General features: G+C 36.4%; 1 protein-coding gene and 1 pseudogene across 1 annotated transcript; both read right to left on the minus strand.

Annotated features, from left to right (window-relative positions):
* LOC139942627 (uncharacterized) overlaps positions 1-21,187 on the minus strand; it is a 187,916-nt pseudogene that overhangs the window by 101,224 nt on the left and 65,505 nt on the right.
* Positions 9,939-16,179, minus strand: LOC139942497 (uncharacterized). The gene is made up of 5 exons (XM_071939312.1): positions 15,970-16,179; positions 14,782-14,916; positions 13,453-13,668; positions 11,877-11,935; positions 9,939-10,201 (listed from the first exon to the last, which is right to left on the minus strand). Exons 1-5 carry the CDS (start codon positions 16,114-16,116, stop codon positions 10,027-10,029), a joined length of 732 nt encoding a protein of 243 aa, XP_071795413.1. The 5' UTR covers positions 16,117-16,179; the 3' UTR covers positions 9,939-10,026.

Raw genomic sequence — 21,187 nt, forward strand, 5'->3', positions numbered from 1 at the left:
TGATTTAATTGAATGTCATTGATAAAGGTTAATCATTTAAAACCAAAGAATACATTCATTTTTAAATTCAATGTGATGGTATGCCATGTAACAATGCATTTGAGTTGAGAAAACCAATTTAACATATGTTTGACCCCTTGACCTTTGACCTAGTTGTTTGGAAGGTGTCAATCGAGTATACAAATATGTTTTTTAGATTCCCAAGGTCAGGTTTCTATTCACCTCTAACACAACGTTTGTCCTAAAAATGGATAGTTTTAGAGATAATTGACCTTAAAGGTTGATAATTACGACCTAATTTAAATATGCAAATTAGGTCATTTCTGGGTTGAAACTCTTGTCCCATTTTGGATATGTCATCAATAACCACCCAATAAACAAGAATCAACAATAAAACAAACTTTTGCAATTTGTTTGACTCAACATGAATTTTTTTTCTAAATCTGGTCCTCTATATTGTGAATGAAAAGCTTTCGGAGCGCCACGGCAGCTCGGGGCTGTATACTCCCTAATGGGAGCTGAGAAAGATTAAAGGGATGTTTATTGGCCCAATGACCAGGGGACTAGTGTAAAGCGCATTGATACAGTTTACTGTGAAATGCGCTATATAAGAACTTGTTATTATTATTATTATTATTATTATTATTATTATTATTATTATTATTATTATTATTATTATTATTTCAATCTCTCCGTCATGTGTGGGTAATCTTGCAAAATTGAACGAGCGATGATGTTGTACTCTGTGTCCAGGTAGCTATTTTTCAAGTAAACATTATGGAAACCAGTTTTCATACAAGATTGCTTGCTTACCAGGGCCCAATTTCATAAAGCGGCTAAGCGCACAAGTTCGCAAAGCACAGAAAAATGTTACTCAGCAGATGGAGGTTACCAGTCAAAATGCCATGTAACTGGTTCCCCGCAATTGTTTTACTTACTTTGAATCAATTTCAAGCAATATGTTATGCTTAAAAGCTCTAAGAAAATTGGGCAAAGGGCAATGACTTAATCAAATTAATCAATGACTGGAATTGTTGTCCAATAAACGAACATGTAGATTCTGAGACTTTGTATTTTTCTCGCAAGTTGAGCATTACCACAGCCAAGTGACCATAAATATCAAATTGCCTTTGTTCCTGAATTGCTCCAACTTCCGGTTCAAGGCCGTCATGATCATTTTCCTCAAATGGATTTTCATGAGGGTCCTCCAATCCTAAGCCTACATAACTGAGATCAACGGGCCTTGCTACTCCATCATTTTGAATGCGAAGTACATGTTCATAAAACTCTTTATGCTTCAGTCTAAGATGAAACTGATATGATCGCACACTTATATACATCTTTGGACAATTTGTGACCCCACAACTGAATTTAAAGTTACGTTCTGTTGTGTGTACAAGGTCAAAATGTTTCAACATACACTTGAATTGACGGGTAGAGTAGGCCCCTATGTACAATGGCTGCATTTAAAAACTGGTACTGTATGGGGCTGGCAATTTTTTGAATGAAATGCTCAGCCTTGTGAGCCTAAATGTAAAATAAAAACATCCCCGTAATTAACTTATTAAATAATAAGCATAACGTCATGAACGTTAGCTGTGGCAATGACAATGCAAGACTGCATGAATGCCTTGTGTGTGTGTCCACCCGGAAAGCTAGCTCCCGATCGAATCCTACCGATCGTACCCAGGATATTTGGTTTGTCTCCCACCACTTCTACTCTAACATGTCTAAACGCTAGGCCTACTCAACACCACATAACAATTACATGTTTTTTCATAACTTACAAAAAGTGCAATTTGACTCCACCGACAATCAAGTAGTTTGAGTTACAGCAATGACATTGGCAATGACTTTCTTCTTATCATTGGAAATCCAAGATGGCAACCAACATAGCAACGAACGTCATCTGGATACCGCTGCCAGCTCTCATTGCTAATTAGGTATAGAGTTAGTGACCAGACCACTACGGCTACTGCGCACGCGTGAAATTTCTGACAAAAGTTCACTAACTTTGCAAGCCCGCCATTACGACCAAGCCCGCCATGGGCCGGAGCCAAAATGACTCTGATTGTAGTCCAATTGACCCTTAATGAGAGTAAAACGTTGTTTACACTGCGTACAGAGTAATTCGACTCCAATATGGATATGAGTGTAGTTGAAGAATTAGAACCCACACCACCAAGTAGGAAGCTGATCACTAAGGAGTCTTCCTTGCCTCTCTGATTTCCTTAGGACATCCATATTCAAGACAAAGAGCCTTAAACTCTGGAAGTAACGGCCGTTTCAAGTTTTTCTCTGTAAATTTAGAGCAAGCCATTGAATTAAAGTAAACAAACTTCTTTGCGATCAGCTGTTCAATGTCAACAAAAAACAGCCCCCTCAGTACGTGTGTGTGTGTCGCGGCGTTCGTGAAATAAACTCAGCTGCCAACCAGTGGTGTGTGAGCGCAAGCGCGCTTCTCATTTGTATAGTTCATTGGAAGAGCCTATTGACACGGGCCACCACGTCGACAACAGACAGTAGGATACATTGCCGGCAAAGCGATTGGCCATGTGCCGAAGAAGATTGGCAACCTCATCTCCAGGGAGCTGAAAGGCGGGCAGGATTGCAAGAGCAGTGTTTTTTTTTTAAGGGGGCAATGATTCACGACGGCCCAGTTCGTGGCGGTGGCCCCAAACTGTCCGTTTTTTATGTTTTGGATGTCGTAAGAGGAAGGGGATGTCCAGGATATGATTAGCAAAATTACTCCCAAGTTTGCCCATCCCAGCGACTTAATGGAAGCTTAGAGAAAGGACTAATTGTTGAATGAAAGCAGATGTTCAAACCAGACGTAAACAAGTAAAAAGGAAGGTACAGCAATTTTGCGGGAAATAAAATAACTTAATAAAATTGTGCAATCTTTGTTAAATATGGCTACAAATTAAACCCAAGTGATGTAATATATTGGTAATTTTATGTATTTAATTTGTGCAATCTTTATCAATCAGGGCTGAAAATTATACTTGGGATTTCCACTTTTCACCAACAATTATCGAAAACCCAAGTAAACAGGAACATGTGTACTATTGTATCAAAGTTCTTTTGAACATTCTGAATAGTATGGTGGAAAAATTTATTCGAAGTGTAACATTATAATAATTGCTGTACTTACCTTCTGATGTTCATTGTTAAAGTTCTATAACAAGTCTAATTTTCCACTTATAGTTGTTTTTTCAAATTGTGCATTCTGTTGAAACTATTACCAAAATGAAACCTAATCAATAAGGCAAAAGTGTTTTCGAAATTTAGAAACATTTTAGACGAAGGATTTCTATTAACATTTTTTAAAGTGATCACTTTGTAATTTGTCATTGTAAATTATTTCAATCACTGTCAGTAAACTTGTATAAAAGCAAGACACAAGTTACGGTTTAATGACGTGTACTATTTATGTCTCTTTAAATGTTGAACCCCCAAAAAAGGAAACTTTTTAAATCTGAATGTATTGGTAATCCTTTATAATGTGTTTTCTGAGTACAGATGTTATGATAAAGATAGAAATATTGTTGACAATAAAAAAAGGTATTTTCTGAATTTAACAATCTGTTTTTTTATATTACTCGCACATTAATGAAGCACTAACACGCAAACATAAGCGGATCACATAGGAAGAAAAGCCCCACCCCACCGATTAGCCTGAATACACCACCCTGTTTCCCACCCCAATTAACCAATGGCAATACTTATTGCTCTTAGATAAACATATATTTAGGCTTATTTACAATTTAATGGTATACAAAAACATGGGAGCAACAAATTAATATTGGTTTGGTGAACAATAACAGATGCATCGCACAAACAAAAAATCTAAATGGTTCGTGGGCAACATAAATTAATCCATGCAGTCACACAGCCCGACATCAGATCAGAAAGCAAATTTTTGAAAGGTTGACCTTAAAAAAAAAACACGAAAGATGAACGATGAAAAATACAAAGAAGACAGGAAAACACATGACTATTAGAACACAATTTGTTAATTGTTGTATTATTATTTTTAAACATTAATGGTCAACAATAGTTGATAAAGAAAATGATAACAAATACTTGACGTAAATACAGAGGACAGTAACAAAATGTTTTTCAACATAGAATTCATTTTTCTACTTTTACACCTGAAGTTGCATTATTGCGCTACTAGTTGCACAATAATGCAACTTGCATTATCTGCACTGTGCAGATGGTCACGAGGGTAGGCCTACTACACCTTAATACAATATCTCAAGACCTTCGCGAGCTTCGTTCGGTTGGATTTTTTTTAGGGATAACTTTCCATATCTTTTTGAGGTCAATATATAATAGCCTATAGATGCTATAGTATTATTACATATTGAATAAAAAAGTGGTGGCGCCACTTAAATAGGCATACGGAAACTTTTTTTAAGTTAAGAACGCCAACTTAACTGACAGTCTACAAATATAGGCCTATTGTAGTGTTCACGCGATCACACTGTAATACATGTAATGTTATACATTTATGCAAATGAGTTGGCCTCGTGTAAGAGTACACGGAGGAAAAGGTGGAAAACCGAAGAACAAAATAAAGACACATGTTGATGCACATAAGATTGAATTCGTCTATAGTATTGGTTTAATCCGTTTGTCTAGTAAGACTCTACAATTGGCGACGAGGATAAACATCATAGCAACTTTTGGAAAAGTTTAAGTTGTTTTGAAACAGAGGAAAAGTGCGAAACACCGACGAAAATGGCGCAGAATATCCAGCTGAATGGAGTTGAGAAATTTGACCCTCATGGTGACCCCGCACAGTTGAGACAAACGTGGCGGCGATGGTTGCGTGGGTTTGAGTATTTTGCTGTTGGAAAGGGAGTCACAAATCAAGGACAGAAGAAAGCCCTTCTACTGCATTGTACCGGTCCTGACGTTCGGGATATTTTCTTTTCCCTGACGGAGGAGGAGGGAACAGACGAGTATGATAAAGCCGTGAAAACCTTGAACAAACATTTCGAAGTGAAAATCAACGAGCCGTATGAACGCTATGGTTTTCGCAACATGGAACAGGCGCCCGGGGAAACAGTTGATCAGTACATAGTGAGGCTCCGACAGAAGGCATTATTATGCGATTTTGACAAGTCAGACGAGGAGATCAGGGACCAGGTGATTGCACAATGTAAGTCACATAAAATTCGTACCAAACTGTTAGAAAAGGGGCAATCGTTAACACTTGACCGTTTGAGGATGATCGCAACAAATGTAGAATTGACTGAGAAACAGTCCAAGGATATGGAGGCGAAGAAACCTGACTATGGTCCACATGTAAATGCTGTAAGGCGACACATGGCCTCTGACTACGAGCAAAGGAGAAAGAATGGTGAACATGGAGACGCCAGCAAGGGTTATAGAGGCGGCGCTGGGACAAGACAACATGCCAACGGTGATCAGTGTTTCCGTTGTGGGCACAGAGGACATTACGCCCGTGATCAGGAGTGTCCAGCCCGAAATGCAGTGTGCAACAAATGCGGAAATCGCGGACATTATGGAGTTGCTTGCAAGATCCAGACGAGCAAAAACAGAAAAGACAATTACGAGCAAAAGGATGCCAAATGGAGAAATAACAAAGGACAAAAATGGAATGGAACCGGAGGAAATAAACCAAGAGAAAAAGTTCACACAGTGCAAGAAGACACTGAAACTGGTAGTGACACTGAATTTGCATTCCATGTAGGCATGGTGGGAAGTAATACAGAGGAAAAGATCAAAGTTTGGGGCAGGGCATACCAGTAGATGGAGCTTCAGTAAATATCATTGACAAAACTTGACCTTAAATAAGGAAAAGTGTCAGTTTGGTTTGACAAAGATTACGTTCATGGGTCATGTGTTATCCAAAAATGGAGTTGAGCCCACAGAGGGGAGAATCAAAGCCATGAAAGAGGCAAGACCCCCCAACAATGCAGCCGAAATCAAGAGTTTTCTGGGACTTGTGAATTTCTCAGCACGATACATTCCTAATTTGGCCACTGTGGCTGAACCATTGCGTAGGCTGAGTAGAAAAAATGAGAAGTTCACATGGGGCAAAGAACAACAAAACAGTTTTGATGTGTTGAAGGATTGCCTAACAGTTCTCTGGCATTGTTGTGCTATCAATCTCGTTCCTTTCTCCAACAACGTCATGCTATGTATTCTACTGTACAGCTCCCAGTAGCCCGACTATTATCAGTCAAGCACTGCACACACGATGCCATGGCAACGGGTTGCTCGGCTATGGCCAGTGGATAAACCACCGTCCTTTTACGATCGACCTGCCAACGCACTATGGAACGCAGAAGCAGCATAAATTCCAGACTTAACATTGTGACATCTTCTTAGATCTGCTCAGTGTTTACAGCTCTATGCGAAAAACCTTAGGAAGATTTATGGGTGCACCACCTAAATAGTCCCAAATTCGTGCCCCAAGCTACTTTTCTGCATCCCACAACTATTTTGGAAAATGTTTGATTTCGCGGGTCTAAGCAACTAATAATTAGTGTATTAATGCTTACTTCACAACCTGGGGGTTCTGTGCTTCCACTTTTGGGGAGACTTGATAAATTTTGGCTTCAAAGTTGGTCCTATTTGCTGTGGAACTGGATGGATCCTTCACTAAAACTGGCAGCATGTGCATTTTCATGGATGTTTTTTTGCTTTCGGGTGCTTAACAAAAATCCTAAACGATGACCACCCAAAAATTTAAAAAGAATTTGACAAAGTAACATTCAAATTTTCATACATTGACACAATTGTACGGATTCCTATATTGTTTTCACTGTGAGGTTAAAAGTTTTTCCACTCTGGTCAATACAACATTATTTAGTGTGATGCACCCTGATTGACATTGTCACCTATTACAGCGCCCTCTGTCGACATACATTACATCAGTTAATTGAATTTTTGGTTTTGGTTTTAATTTTTTTTTTAAACATAAATAAAATGAAACAAAACAAAAGTTTAAAAATACCACAAGACAAAAAGTCTTAAAATTCCAAAAAGTTTTAAATTCGAAGTCAAAACAGTTTAAAACTCAAAATTAAAAAAATATTCCCAAGTCAAAAAAGTAAAAAAAATTCCAAAACATTAAAAAAAAAAAAAGTTGAAAAAGTTGAAAAAATCCAAAAAGGTTGAAAAGTGAAAAAGTTCACAAATTAATATTTTTAATTTGGTGTTTTGAACAACTATGTATTTGTTCATCGAACTAACACCTAATGTATAGTTTATGTTCTAACACTTGAATGGGCACCTAAACAATGTAAGCTCAAACTTTCAAACGGCTTTGCCCCCCCCCCCCAATCCCCCACTTAACTTCACCCCTGGACCCCCCATATCCCATGTGCAATTTTTCCCCCAACATGTCCTTTCCCTCCTTGTACACCCTCCCCCTTTTCTAATCCAGATACCAAAAGGGGTAAACACAATCCTGGTTACAAGCCTGCCCGAATACAACAGACAAAGTGTAATCTACCAACACACAATACACATCATGTTGATTTTCAATAACACATTTATTCCCAACTCATTCAATATAACGATTATAAACATACAAAAAACAACTATTTAAAACTAACCATAATTTGAAAAAAATTATTGCTCTGGGAAATTACAAACTTCAGATAACTATTATGCAAATAAACAACATACCGTCAATACTTTGCAAAACTAAAATACAACTCCAATCCATAAATATTTAAATACTTTCAACAACTGAATAAAAGAACAGTAACAATAACAAATAATATTACCTCTTCATTACATAATTTCCAGGATTGATCAATAAAACAAAAAATCCTCTAATGATACTACAAAACATCCCCAACAACACAAATTACAAATTATGTGATCTGAAACAATTTTACTACTTCAATAACATCATACACTTACATCTTTAAAACATACAACAATAAATAACTTGCAATTTATAAACACTACTTTCTACTTCCTACAAAAACCTTGTGTTACCATAAAATATCTTCTACATATGCTATCTCCACGATCAGATTTATCAAAATATACTTTAAGTCTGTAAAAAGAAAAACAAAATAATACTAATAATACAAAATATAAAACGACAATCAATCCCACTAACCACTAGACTTAATGACTCAAATGGGGAGAAAACAAATCAATCACAAAAACCCCCTACAACACTACTACTTCATCCCAAACTAAAACACACTTAGATATAAGTAAACTTCAACATCGTTGACTACAACGCTTTTTACATTAACAAAAACCTTTTATGTAATATCACTCAAATAGACAACAGAAGCAAATGTTGTCTTGTGGACTTACAAACTTCTGAGATAAACTTCTGCTTTCTCTCAAACATTAACATATCAAAACCAAACACCACAATTTACCAAGAATTCTTCAATACTTTCAACAAATACATCAAATCCAAATAACACTTACAAAAAAACTCCAATTACATCTTAATCCTTACATATCCCCACATTATTTATGATTGAAATAGAAGAAACATTCTTCATGTCTTCTACAAAACATCCCCCAAAACACTGAATTTAAAATTACAACGTAATCTCAAAATATTCATCTAATAAAAAACACCACACATCTTTAAAACATTACCACAATAAATAAATGACAACTTCTCTTACTAACTTTTTAGTAAAATCTCTTGTTACCATAAAAAAAATCCTAGATATATTATCATCATGTTCACATTTATATAAATGCAATATGTCCATCAAAACAAAAACAAAGTCATTAGAATCGCAAATCCTTATAAACAAGTACACACATCTTGACTCATAAAAAAAGAACATGATGTTCAAAACTTTCATGGTAGCAACCTTACACTAAAATCATTTAAGTAACAGGAAACAATGCCACAAATTACATCAACCAAACATTCAAAGTGTTCACCTCTTGTAAAAAAAACTTTCCCTAAACAAACATCAAACATTTCTGAACAAAAAAATCAACAACAACAATCCAAAACAAAGAAACAAACAACAAAATCAAAAACAATAATATTTCCACAACTTTCACATTTACAAGAAATTACCTGTTTTCATACCATTATCTCAACATGTTTATTTTTGTTCTTAAAGTGGTAACCACAGACCTCCTATATATCTTGCTATCATTACCCAAACACCAGGCATATGAAAAGCACAAATTATTTATCAATGTCAAATCAATCTACTTAAATTAAGCTGTACCTTATCCAAACTTTTAGAAAATATTAAGAAACACTCCTCAATCCTGCTATGAAAATTTAAAAATAGATATATATGTGATGCAACACAATACATAATAGTGACACATATATCATCACCAATATACAATCAAACCAAACAAAAACAACTACAAACACAAACCAAAATTATCATTAAAACAAAAACACAGATTCTGAACTTAAACACATATAAAAAACACAGTATTTTTCAATCAAACACAGTGTCCAAATTAAACTACAACTAATTTCAGTCTGGAATGGAACTTTTCTTTTTCCACTTTCCACTTTCCACAAGGGTTTGGGTCTTGTAGTACACATAACACAATGTCCACAGATTTACATTAAACTTACAGAGTTCGAAGATAATAATAGTAGAAAGGTTCCCTTAAATATTACTTGCTGAGGTGCTGTAGTTTTTTAGAAATGACATAAACAATGTCACAAAAATAATTTATTTTAGCATGTAAAACGTATTAACCAGTACTAGTACCAGTACTAATATATCCATACTAGTACTGGTTAATACGTTTCACATGCTAAAAAGTTTTCGTCTCCTGAGACAAAAACTATTTCGTGACACTGTTTTTACTCATTGCTCAAAAACTACAGCACCTCAGCAGGTAATATTTTAAGGGAAGCTTTCTACCATCATTATCTTCAAACCCTGTAAGTTTATTGTAAATCTGTGAACATTGTGTTTTGTGTCCTCCCACAAGTACCCACACCCTTTAAACCACTATTTAAGCCTACACCATCATATCTTAAATCATACACTCTATTACATATGAAAACTCCTATTCTGCATCAAAATGTTTGATGGTTCTGTCAAGCGATCGATACGTAACATCAATAGTCACAGGCAAAATACCTTGCAAGTCAGCAATAGTGTCCAACTCCAATCTCTCTAGAAGCAAGGCTGGATCAACCTTGTACTCTGTATTCTCTTCTGTATCCAGATACAGAAACCCACTGAGAAATACAAAACAAAACCACACATTCAATTCAAATTAACAATAACAAACTACATAACAATACAATTTCACAACCTTCAAACACTTCCCCTGAAAACTATTTAAAAAACCATAAAACAACAACTCAACACTATTTCCGTCCCTCTCACCATTCCAATCCCAAAACAATCCCAACTCATCTTTCCCCAAGCCCAGCCATCACCTATGTAGGAAAACAACTTAAACTTGTCATGTCTCACACATGTTATGTACAGGCATCGATCCAGACAGTGATTTTGATGGTCAGACCCACCTCCCACTCAAAAATAATAAAAAACATATCACGGTTTTTTCTTCAGGCATAACAACAAACAAAGACCTCACCCCTCCCTCCAAAAATTCCTGGATCCACCCCTGATTACAGTAATCAAGTACATTAGACAGACACCCAGAAGAATACAAGCAAATACAAAAGTACAACCATTTGGACAGCCAATGTTAGCAAAAGCAAAACTATTTCAGCCACGTTCTCTGACAATGTCAACAATTGTTCTGTTATTTCACTGTTACAATCCACATTAACACAACCACCTGACACATACCTTGAACTTCACTCTTGAAATGGTACTACACAATAATCACTGTATAAAAAAGACTTATTATACAAATATTCAAAAAATGAGTGCAATGTCGGAAAATATAATCATAAGGTGAAATCTTGACTATTTCATTTTACGAGACGCAGATGAGTGAAACACAAAAGCCAAATTTCACCAAGTGATTGTATTTCGCCCCCGGCATAAACAAAATGCATACAATATTTGTTTTATATAACTCACACATAAACCCTTGTCATTTAATATTTATTTCACAATATTGACACAGAAACCCACACTCCAATCCACACTCTTACAATTGTACAAACCCTCTAAACAATCAGGGTGCGAAATTAAGAAAATTTGCTGGTTGCCCCAGGGCAACCAACAACTGAAAATCAGGTTGCCCGCCAGTGAGTTTGGTTGCCCGAATATAATAATATGCGACTATACTGATCAGTGGTGTGAATGTTGCATCTGCAACTATAGATTCATAAAGCTTTATGTGGAAAATTCAAACGATCTTTGGAGCAAGCACAATAATAAGTAGGATAGGCTTAAATTCTTATTTTCCATAAGGTTGCCCGACGGGCTACGATTGTTTGATCACAGGTTGCCCGATGATTTTTTGGTTGCCCCGGGCAACCGGGCAACTGTTAATTTCGCACCCTGAACAACTTTACAAAATCCACGCTCAATACCAACCTTGTCACTCATAACATGAACTAACCTCTTTTACACAAACGGGCTGGGGAACAAACATTTTGGAAACAAAGCTGATAACATGGGTTCACTGACCGCAAAGCGTCCAACAATTATGTTAATATTGCACACTATCCAATATTAAATTTATGAACTGCATCAGGAGAACAAGTCCGTACACGTTGCATTAAATACATGGCAAAATAATGGATGACACGTGCAATATGTTGCACCAATCAAATGACAAGGATCTGTCTATGTGGTATATAAATATCAAATATAACATTGTTAGACACCCCAGCAAAAATACAAGGCACCACTCACATCATTTGCTGTCAGTCCCATGGGCTTTTCAAATTCTCAATAACAAATACATGACAAAAATGTTATACTTACTCATCACCAACATTGAACCCATCAAACGTCAATGTCACTCTCTGATCGGTGTCAACAACCTAAACAATAACAAACACATTGTTGTATTCACAGAACCACACAACTCATATATAAAACGATTGAAGTACAGCACATCTAACTTAATATAAAGAATACAATCAAACATTGAAATCTTTCTTGTAAAAATGGTGATAAATCTGATTTTATCCTTAAAATTGTACATTCTCCCTTTCCACTTTGTGTTCACAAAGTTTTCTATCTTGCTAGAGCCGAAGTGTTTCACAGTGTTTTCACACTCCTATGCTGCTCAAAACAACCCAAAACCATTAGGTATATGTGTACCGAAGGCCCCCTCAAAATGTATTCATGAAATATCCAAGGTATCCTTTCCATAACAGACCTTGATACTTTACCATTTACTGAGGGTAATTTTTCAACATTGTGATTTTACCTCATTTCAGGTCAACAGTATTGGTTATCATAGACCAATGATTACATTTGGAATACAGAAAGTCAAAAAATACTTCAAGAAAATACATGTTATTCACCAATTTCAAAGTGATTTCATACACGCCAATCGCTACTCTAGATTTCCTTTTTCGAGGTGGTTTACTAGAACTAAACTCACTTAAAGCGATATCAAACAGAAAACAATTCCTTCAATTCCAGCCAAATCCTGAATTCAAAAAGATCTAGGGTAATTTCAGAACGAATATTTCCAGTGGTACCACCATCATTTTCACAAAAAACCCTGACAAACCAACAACCAAGAACACACAATTACTGATAAACAATGATAAACTACTAGAAACTAACTTGCATGTAGAAAAGTAAACAAATATTTGTCATTTGTACTTAGTTTACAAACTACAAATATTAATGTACAATATCAAACAGATACTCACAAAAATTCCATAAATCACAACACCAGCAACCAATTGCATGATGATGAACTCTGATACAGAAACATTTGTCACAATTATCACGTACGCCCCCCCCCCCCCCCCACAAAATATTTTTTATACCAATTGTACACTATAGCAAACCTACATCATCTCTAACGCCCACCAAACCTCCTCCCTAAAAGGAAGGACAATTTCCTTTTATCAATATAATTGCCATTATTTATTGTTTGTACACAATACAGAAGACATGTGTTGCATAAAACCACACATTTGTTTCCTAATATCTCTACATATTTAACAAAAACTTAAAAATTTTGCATTTATTCACAAGTTCAACCCAAATCTTAATTAAATAAATTTTAATGTAAATTTCAATATAAAACCAGTTTTCTTGTTTTTGTATTTTTCAATCTTAATCTTGTTACTGCATATTTTTGCTTGTTCTTTTTGAATGAGCTCCTTTTAATTGTACTATTGTTGCAATTTAACCCTATGGCTGCCAAAGGCAATATTTTTTTCATAAATCACTCAATAACGATAAAAAACAAGTTCAGCATAAAGAAAACACAACATCACAGGCATAATATGTCAAAAATATCAACATGACAACATACAATAACAAAAAATCACACAAACAAACACAATAATTTGAAATCCACAACTGTAATTACCTCAAGTTTGGTATGTTGGGTGGAATTGAAGTTCAAAGTGTTGTTATACATCTTACAGTACACGTTCTTGACCACAACAGAGGTATCTACTTCAATGTCTTCACTTTCACTTGACTGTCGCCACAAATTGACACACAACTTCTTCTTCTTATCTTTCAGATCTTCTAACTCTACTTCCCTTCTTCTTGAACGACTACCTTCCTTGATTGGCGACACCTATACATGAATATTAAAAAATACATATAATCACCATGCACGTTAGATTGTTCCATCTACCATGAAAGAGACAACCATAGGCAATGTTCAAATTCCCCCAGAATCACAGACTGCAAGAAATGCTGCACTTGCTTTCATGTGTTTATCGTTCAAAAAACAGAAGTGTCAAAGTCTCTAGTGCCTGAAAATTGTGGAGACTTTTCATTAGTTTCACATGAAAATGTCTTTGCTGATAGTTTTACTTGCGACTTTCATTCCAACACGACTGTAATCACAGCATGTTTAAACTGGCCTGCTCCGGCTCCTTTCCCAAACGGGCACAACTAGCACTCCCGATCCGTCACTAGCTAGCTCGGTTCCCTTCTTCAGCCGGCGACATTGATATAGTATACAAATATTGACTGCTTCGAGTGCTATGGTTAAACTACGATGCCCGAGGTGATACCCGGCGCATGCTATTTTCCCGAGGCGCAGCCTCGGGAAAATAGCACGCGCCGTGCGCCTCACGAAAATACCACGCGCCCGGGATTATCAAGGGAGTCGTAGTTTAACCGTAGCACGAGTAAAAGCAGTCAATATCTGTTTTATAACACCCCAACAGACTATTTATCATCCTCGTACACGTAACGTTAATTCGCGCATTTCAAATAAACATTTTCCGTTGGTTTTTTTTCTCTCTCCAGTCTTTTTATGAATGGACAGCTGGGAAAAAACAAAAGTTGAGGGGATTTTTTTTTTAAACCAGAATTCAAGGTTAAACCGGAGAAGTGGCATCTCTGATACTACCAATCTACCACATTGCAAAAACCACCATTTCAAACTACAACAACAAACATACAATGTCCCTAAACCACAAAACTTCTATGTATAAAATTAGATAACCCCAAAACACAGCTTAAAAAGAACATAACACATAGTAAACACTACAAACATCAAAACCTAACATTAAAAACCCAACCTAAAACTGACTCAAACCTAAATGACCCTACTGACTACATGTACATACACAAAACATCAAAAAACAAATACACAAACAAATAAAACCATAGACTTCATAAACTCACAATACAATATAACTCAAGAATAACTAAAAATACCATAATGGTCACATACCTTCACGACTACACCAGTCACTGAAAATCTTTCATAAGGACTCTTCTTCAGCGCATCACTAACACCTACAACAGGTGAATTCATGAACTCCTTATAGGCATCACACTCAAAATCAAAGACTTTACCGCTGTATATCTGTGCATCAAATAAAATAAAACATTTTAGTGTTTTACAATATATTTCAAAACCACAAAAACAAAAACAAAAACAAAAACAACTAGAGCTGAGTTGTATTCGTGAACGAATAACCGGCTGTTTCACTAATTGCCATCTTCTGATTACGTCATCATGATATACCTTGTTTTATTAAATGAATTGAATCATAGGCTACATTGCTACAACATGATTTAGCATTTGAAATATTATGACATACGCTTCATGATATATGATTTTTTAACATTAAATGCTTCAAATTACGTAATTTTAAATCTGATGACGTCAAGATGACGTAACTTGTTTTATAAAATAAAGTGAATCTTAAGCTACAATATGAAGTATCATTTGCAGTATTATGACATTGGCTTCATGAGATATAATTGTTTTAAACATAAAAGGCTTCAAAAATTCAAAAATACATAAAAAATCACAAGATGACGTCTTCTTAACGTCATTATAATATGCACACTATTACATCATTGCCTTTAGTCCCTCTAAATTTCATTTGAATCCCAATTAGGGAACTGTGCAAAATGGCCGTGACAATGTAAACGTGTAGAAAATTAATGGCTTTTTTTGCTGACAAATAAAAAAGAAAGAACAAAAGAAAACAAAGAAAACATTTTTTAACAAAAACTATAGCTGTTTCACACACTTCGCGGCGAAACAGCTAAAACAAAACAAAACCACACATCATATACAATAAACCTTGCTAAGTCAAAACCATGGCTGTGTCACAAATACACTCATATCACAAAATGAGTACAAACCAACCAGGATTTTTCCATTTATTGAGCTTACAAAAGTCCAGTTTTCCCATCCAGACAGCACAAGGGTATTAAAATACTCAGAAAACACAAACGACAAAGATTTGACAATCATAATTTTCAGGTAATTATCACACTCATTTCCATATTTAGGCAACGTCCTCAGCAACAAGATAACTGCACATGTATGATCACACACAAATAACGAATTGTTATGCACTGACACCATCATGTACACTTTCCCCTCAATTTTTGCAATACTCACCTTTGTTTGTGCAGCAAGCTTGATAATCTTCTGATTACTTGCGGAACAAGTGACTGTCGCATTCGTGAGCTTAAGAAAAGCATCTGCAACAAGAAAATTCAAGTGCCGCTCCTCACTTGTATACAATTGACGCACAGATTGATCCATTGTCACAACATCAATACAATGACAGGAACCACGCTGCTCCACTTGTCCCAGGGTTCTCACAAAAACCGTTGACATCTAAAATATAAAGACAATAAACAAACCAAATTATACAGGTGATACATTTCTACTCATCACAATCTACCTCACCGAAAACAAAACACAATAAAATCATCTGTTCTACTACCCCACCCTACAAACATAATGTCGCTTCAATGTCCACCACCAAAAATTGTCAATTAGTCCTAGGGTACATGTAGATTTCTTTTTTCAAAATATACAAATCAACATTCATATCCAGTAATAGGACCATTTTTCAGACCACTATGTAGTGTTTGGGTGCCAAACAAAAGAAGAATGCAAGAAACCTTCATGAAATACAAAAAAGCATAATTTTTTTAGTATTTGAGTTAACAAAAACAGCCCTACAGGTACATTTGTACCATCTAATGATGTCACCCCAAGACATGGAAGAATTCCCAAATGATTTCTCCGGCATAAATATTTATATACCAAATCAATAACTCACTAATCTCCATGTATCCAGTGAACAAACATGTGAAAACATCAATGCTGAAATCTTTCAAATATTTGAAAATATAGCATGAAAAAGCCACCAACATTCATCTTGCACCATAGACTTGTAGACAAATTACAACTTGCAATTTGAATACTCATTAGGCTTTTGTGAATTTCGTAAAGGTTCCTTGCATTCTTCTCTTTTTTTGACAGCCAAACACCACTGAGTGGTCTCCCCTCTCCAGTTTAAAACCTTTCTTCAGAAAAAAAAACATTGAATAGGAAAAAAGATGATTTTTCAAAGTCCAACGTGTCAACCCTATTGCATAATACACTAACATCCGCAACATCAATATGAAGTTTCCCCTGAGAGACCAAATGATTACAAAAATAATACAAGATGGTGATATCGTGACACAGCTTAACGTTATGGAAAAAAAACATAAATACGTGCACATAATCATGTGATATCTTTTTTTTTTACATATGATTAAAAGACATAACGTTAGACTTCTTTTGGGCACTTCTGGTACATCCGCCATATAGACCCCCTACCCAAATATTAAAAAACAAGTACAGTGCCCAAATTATTTGGTCTATAGACCCATTGCACAACGCGCAGCGCACATACACGCGCATCTCCTGTCCACCATTTTGGGTGTCAAACGTGCACAAAAGGAATGGACTCCCAAAAAGGCAGAAATGGTAGACGCGCGATGTTTGAAGGTGCGTAAACACATGTACCATCATTTTGTACATTTTTTGACACCCAAAATGGCGGACAGGAGACGCGCGTGCAAGTGCGCTGCACGTTGTACAGTGGATCTATATCATGATGTAAACATGCATTACCAATTGACACGATGTAACGTTACATCATGTACAGTTACACAACACAAATGTAAGGAATAAAATGAAGTACAATCATGTAGTACACGATTTTTCTAAATGGCCGTGAAATTTGCAATCAAAGTACCACGCATTTTGCGACCTTTGTCTGTCTGAAAGCGTTTTGGACATGTATCGAAGGTGGCCTGTAATAATGGCAACTGATGAGACCATGGAGGTAGAATAGAGTGATTTTAAAAGAGAGCCATTTATTTACAGCTCAACAAGGTGTACTACTACTAGGACTCGAGTAGGCCTACCCCGCCGCACAAATTTTTGAAGATTTCATCGGAGGGTCTCTACACGTTGTAATGGGCTGGATCTGGATCTGTGGCTAAATCCAAGGATCAGGCATCAACAAGTATTTCAAAATCCATCAGCCACACTGGGGCAATGCTCACAGACATGTCATGCATGTGCTCCCATTCCCGACATCTTCATCAAATATTATTGCCACTGCACTAAATTCATATCGATCCAAGTCACACCGAATCGTACACTACACTGAAACCCCTTTATGCAATTTCAAAACAATAATTCTCAAACTTCCTCACATATCCGTTATTTGTAACCATGGTCAACGTTTTCTTGTAACATGTCAACCTTACCGTTTCAGTTGTCTGCCGTTCTTCGGTTCTGCTTTCATTCAATCTGGACCGGTCAATCTGGATCCTAGTAAAACTAAGAGTATGTACATCGTCATGCCCTGGTGATCATGCCCTGGTGATCATGCATGTATTATGTGTGTGCTGTACATACAGTACTACTAGTAGCCCAACTATTTTTAGTCTGCTGCACACACGTGTGTGCACCAGACAACACGCGGTCGGTCAACCAAGAAAGAGACCTATGGCCGGCTGGTAAATCAAGGTCCCTTTTACGATCAACCTGCCATAACGATGGAACGCCGAAAAGACACAAACTCCAAACAAAACATTATGGCATCTCCTAGCTCTGCTGTATATACATGACACATGTTTATACAATATATATATACAATATATATATATCAAATAATACACCACAAGGGAAACTGACTGGGTATATTATATACATGTGTGCAATGCAAATAGCCTTAGATGAAAAGTTGGTTTACATTATCACTTGTTACAGCGCCCAGGCGTCCACATACATTATATCTATTAAATTCAAATAAAAAATATACATACAATTTAATAAAAAACATAAAATACAAAGAAAAACATAACAAACAATAACAAAACCAATCAGAAACAAAACAAACGCAAACAAAAACAAACAAAATAACGTAAAATAGCATAACATAATAAAATAAAACACAACAAAATAAAAATAACACTAGTTAAGAGTTGTTTTAAAAAATACAACATGAAATGAGACGAAAGATGAGATAACATGACATGACATCTCATGACATCTAATGACATTAAATGACATCTCATGACATAAAATGACATTAAATGACATCTCATGACATTAAATGACCTTTAAGAGCCTGTCCATGAGAGGACCATGCAGTCCGTGATAAGGTGGGGGTCAACGGATTTGGCTGAAATTTTGGTCGTAGGTGGGTCATAGGTAGCCTTGAGGCTGTGCACAATATTTGACCAATCCGACCTCCCTAACAGAAAAAATAGCAAAAAATGTGTTTTTTAGTGAAAAAAATTGCGTTTTTGATGATTTTTGACTACAAAAGTTTTAACGCTTGCTGCTGAAAGGTGGAATACAGTAGAGCAATGAATTTTGCAGGGTCTTTGGTTAGTATCCTGACCTAAACCACGAACTCAAAATTTTGGAAAACCAAGACTCTTAAGAGGCAACAGTAACTCTTTATTTAAGGGTACCCCCAAAATTGCGTCACATCTTTGAGTCGCTGTAGAGTCACTAGTGCAGGTCTGTGAGCAATGACATTCAGGTGAAAGAGAGGTCTTATTATGGTCCTTAGGTAGCATCAATAAAATATTTGCCAGCAGCTTTTTGTTTGAAATGGCAGGTGCCTGTTTTTGCCTTATAATGGCGGTTTAGCATTGCATCATTCAAAACTGGTACCTCTTGTGATTTGCGATTGCCTCGTTTTCAACGGTAGTCTCGATGCATTGGACATGAAGCAAACCTCTCATCACCCTACATGAAACAATTATGTTGGTCCCTGAATCTTTAATTAAGTATTTTTGGTAAACATGACCAATTTCCTCAGGATTCAGACACTGACCTTATATTTAAATGCTTTGTTTAGTTTGTCATACTCAAATCCTGATTTATATTTTAATTACAGCCCCCTCCTCCAAGCCTTTCACCCTTTCTGATTTGTATGATCACATGAGTAGCTATCAGTGCCAGTTATTTGGTCCTTGTCAGGCATTTGCAGTACTGCAAAGCCAATATCCTCTTCAGAATAAGTTAATTAGAAAACATAAGATAACAAAATAAACACACCAGGACTTTATTATAGTTTAGAGATTAACACAATAAGTGTCAATGGTTTTATTTATTGACATCATGAGTGCAACAGTTCAATATGTTTTAGTTTTTACCTTCACACTACCTGTGTGTGGTATTCCCTGACTACATGTACATGTATACAGTCAAGATAGAGTGGTACAAGTATTACACCATAGATAATACTCAAACGGCATCACAGTTGAAAGCAGTACTGGCCATTGAGTGATGGATTTTTTGGGGTGTGAAAATCAGCCCTGATGGTAACGAGACAATTGGAAAGCTAATTGGCTAGGTGTAGTTTGAGAACATCAACATTTTGAGATTTAAAAAAAATAAAAAATGGAAGAGTAGTACTGACTGTTTAATCAAAAACGAACACTTGATAAGCGTCCGATGGCATCATGCATTTAAATGCCTCAAAGCTAACACTGGTTCTGTACAGCATCCACGAGAACCTGTCTTTCTACCAATTCTACAGCATTATTTTGCACATCAGTCCAGCTCTTTGATGGCAGTGTCCCAGATTTTTGTAGGAGAGCAAGACGTGAAAAATAGCTGGCTATCTGTTGGGTAGTCAACCAGTCATCTCTGTGAAAGTGACTTTTCAATCGCCGGGACACAGTTTCTGGGTTTTCCTTTTTTCCTGTACTGGCGCCAATCATGAACTGAGCAAGCAAAAAATCCTTCACTTGCTGTGAAAACCTCTTCCTTGCCTTGGAAATCTTGCGAGCCCAGCCAGGAAGGATTGCCTGGGACATAGAGGCCGAAGCTGCTCCAGAACTGACAGTCTCAACACCTGTACTGGAACAAGAAGGGCCAGCTTGCATCTCGCCAATCTTTTCAGCCCACTGACGTGCAAAGTAACAATGTAATGTTTGTCATGTTGTGGGCCAATATTGATAAAATCTGTCGTTTGGTACACCAGTTGTCTGCAGCTTGATAGCACACAACTAGAGAGCTGGTACTGCTGTCAACATCTTGATCACTTTGTGATAAGTCAGCAGCTTTTTCACCAACTGTTATCTTCATAAGCCCATCTTCTTGACCAGGTGCCAAACAATTGAGAACTAAACCAAAAGCTTCCTTTGCCTTTCTTCTATAATAACGGATGGTACTATCAGATGCTTTTTCTAATGGTCGACGAAGCTGTCCATCAGCAGGAGACCTTCCACTCTGGATAAGGAAAGTGTTCAGGGATTGCAACTCCACATTCTTTGGTCGGGGGGTTGGAGCCCAAGAAGAGTCA

Source organism: Asterias amurensis, chromosome 10 (genome assembly GCF_032118995.1).
Source record: "Asterias amurensis chromosome 10, ASM3211899v1".
NCBI lineage: Eukaryota > Metazoa > Echinodermata > Asteroidea > Forcipulatida > Asteriidae > Asterias > Asterias amurensis.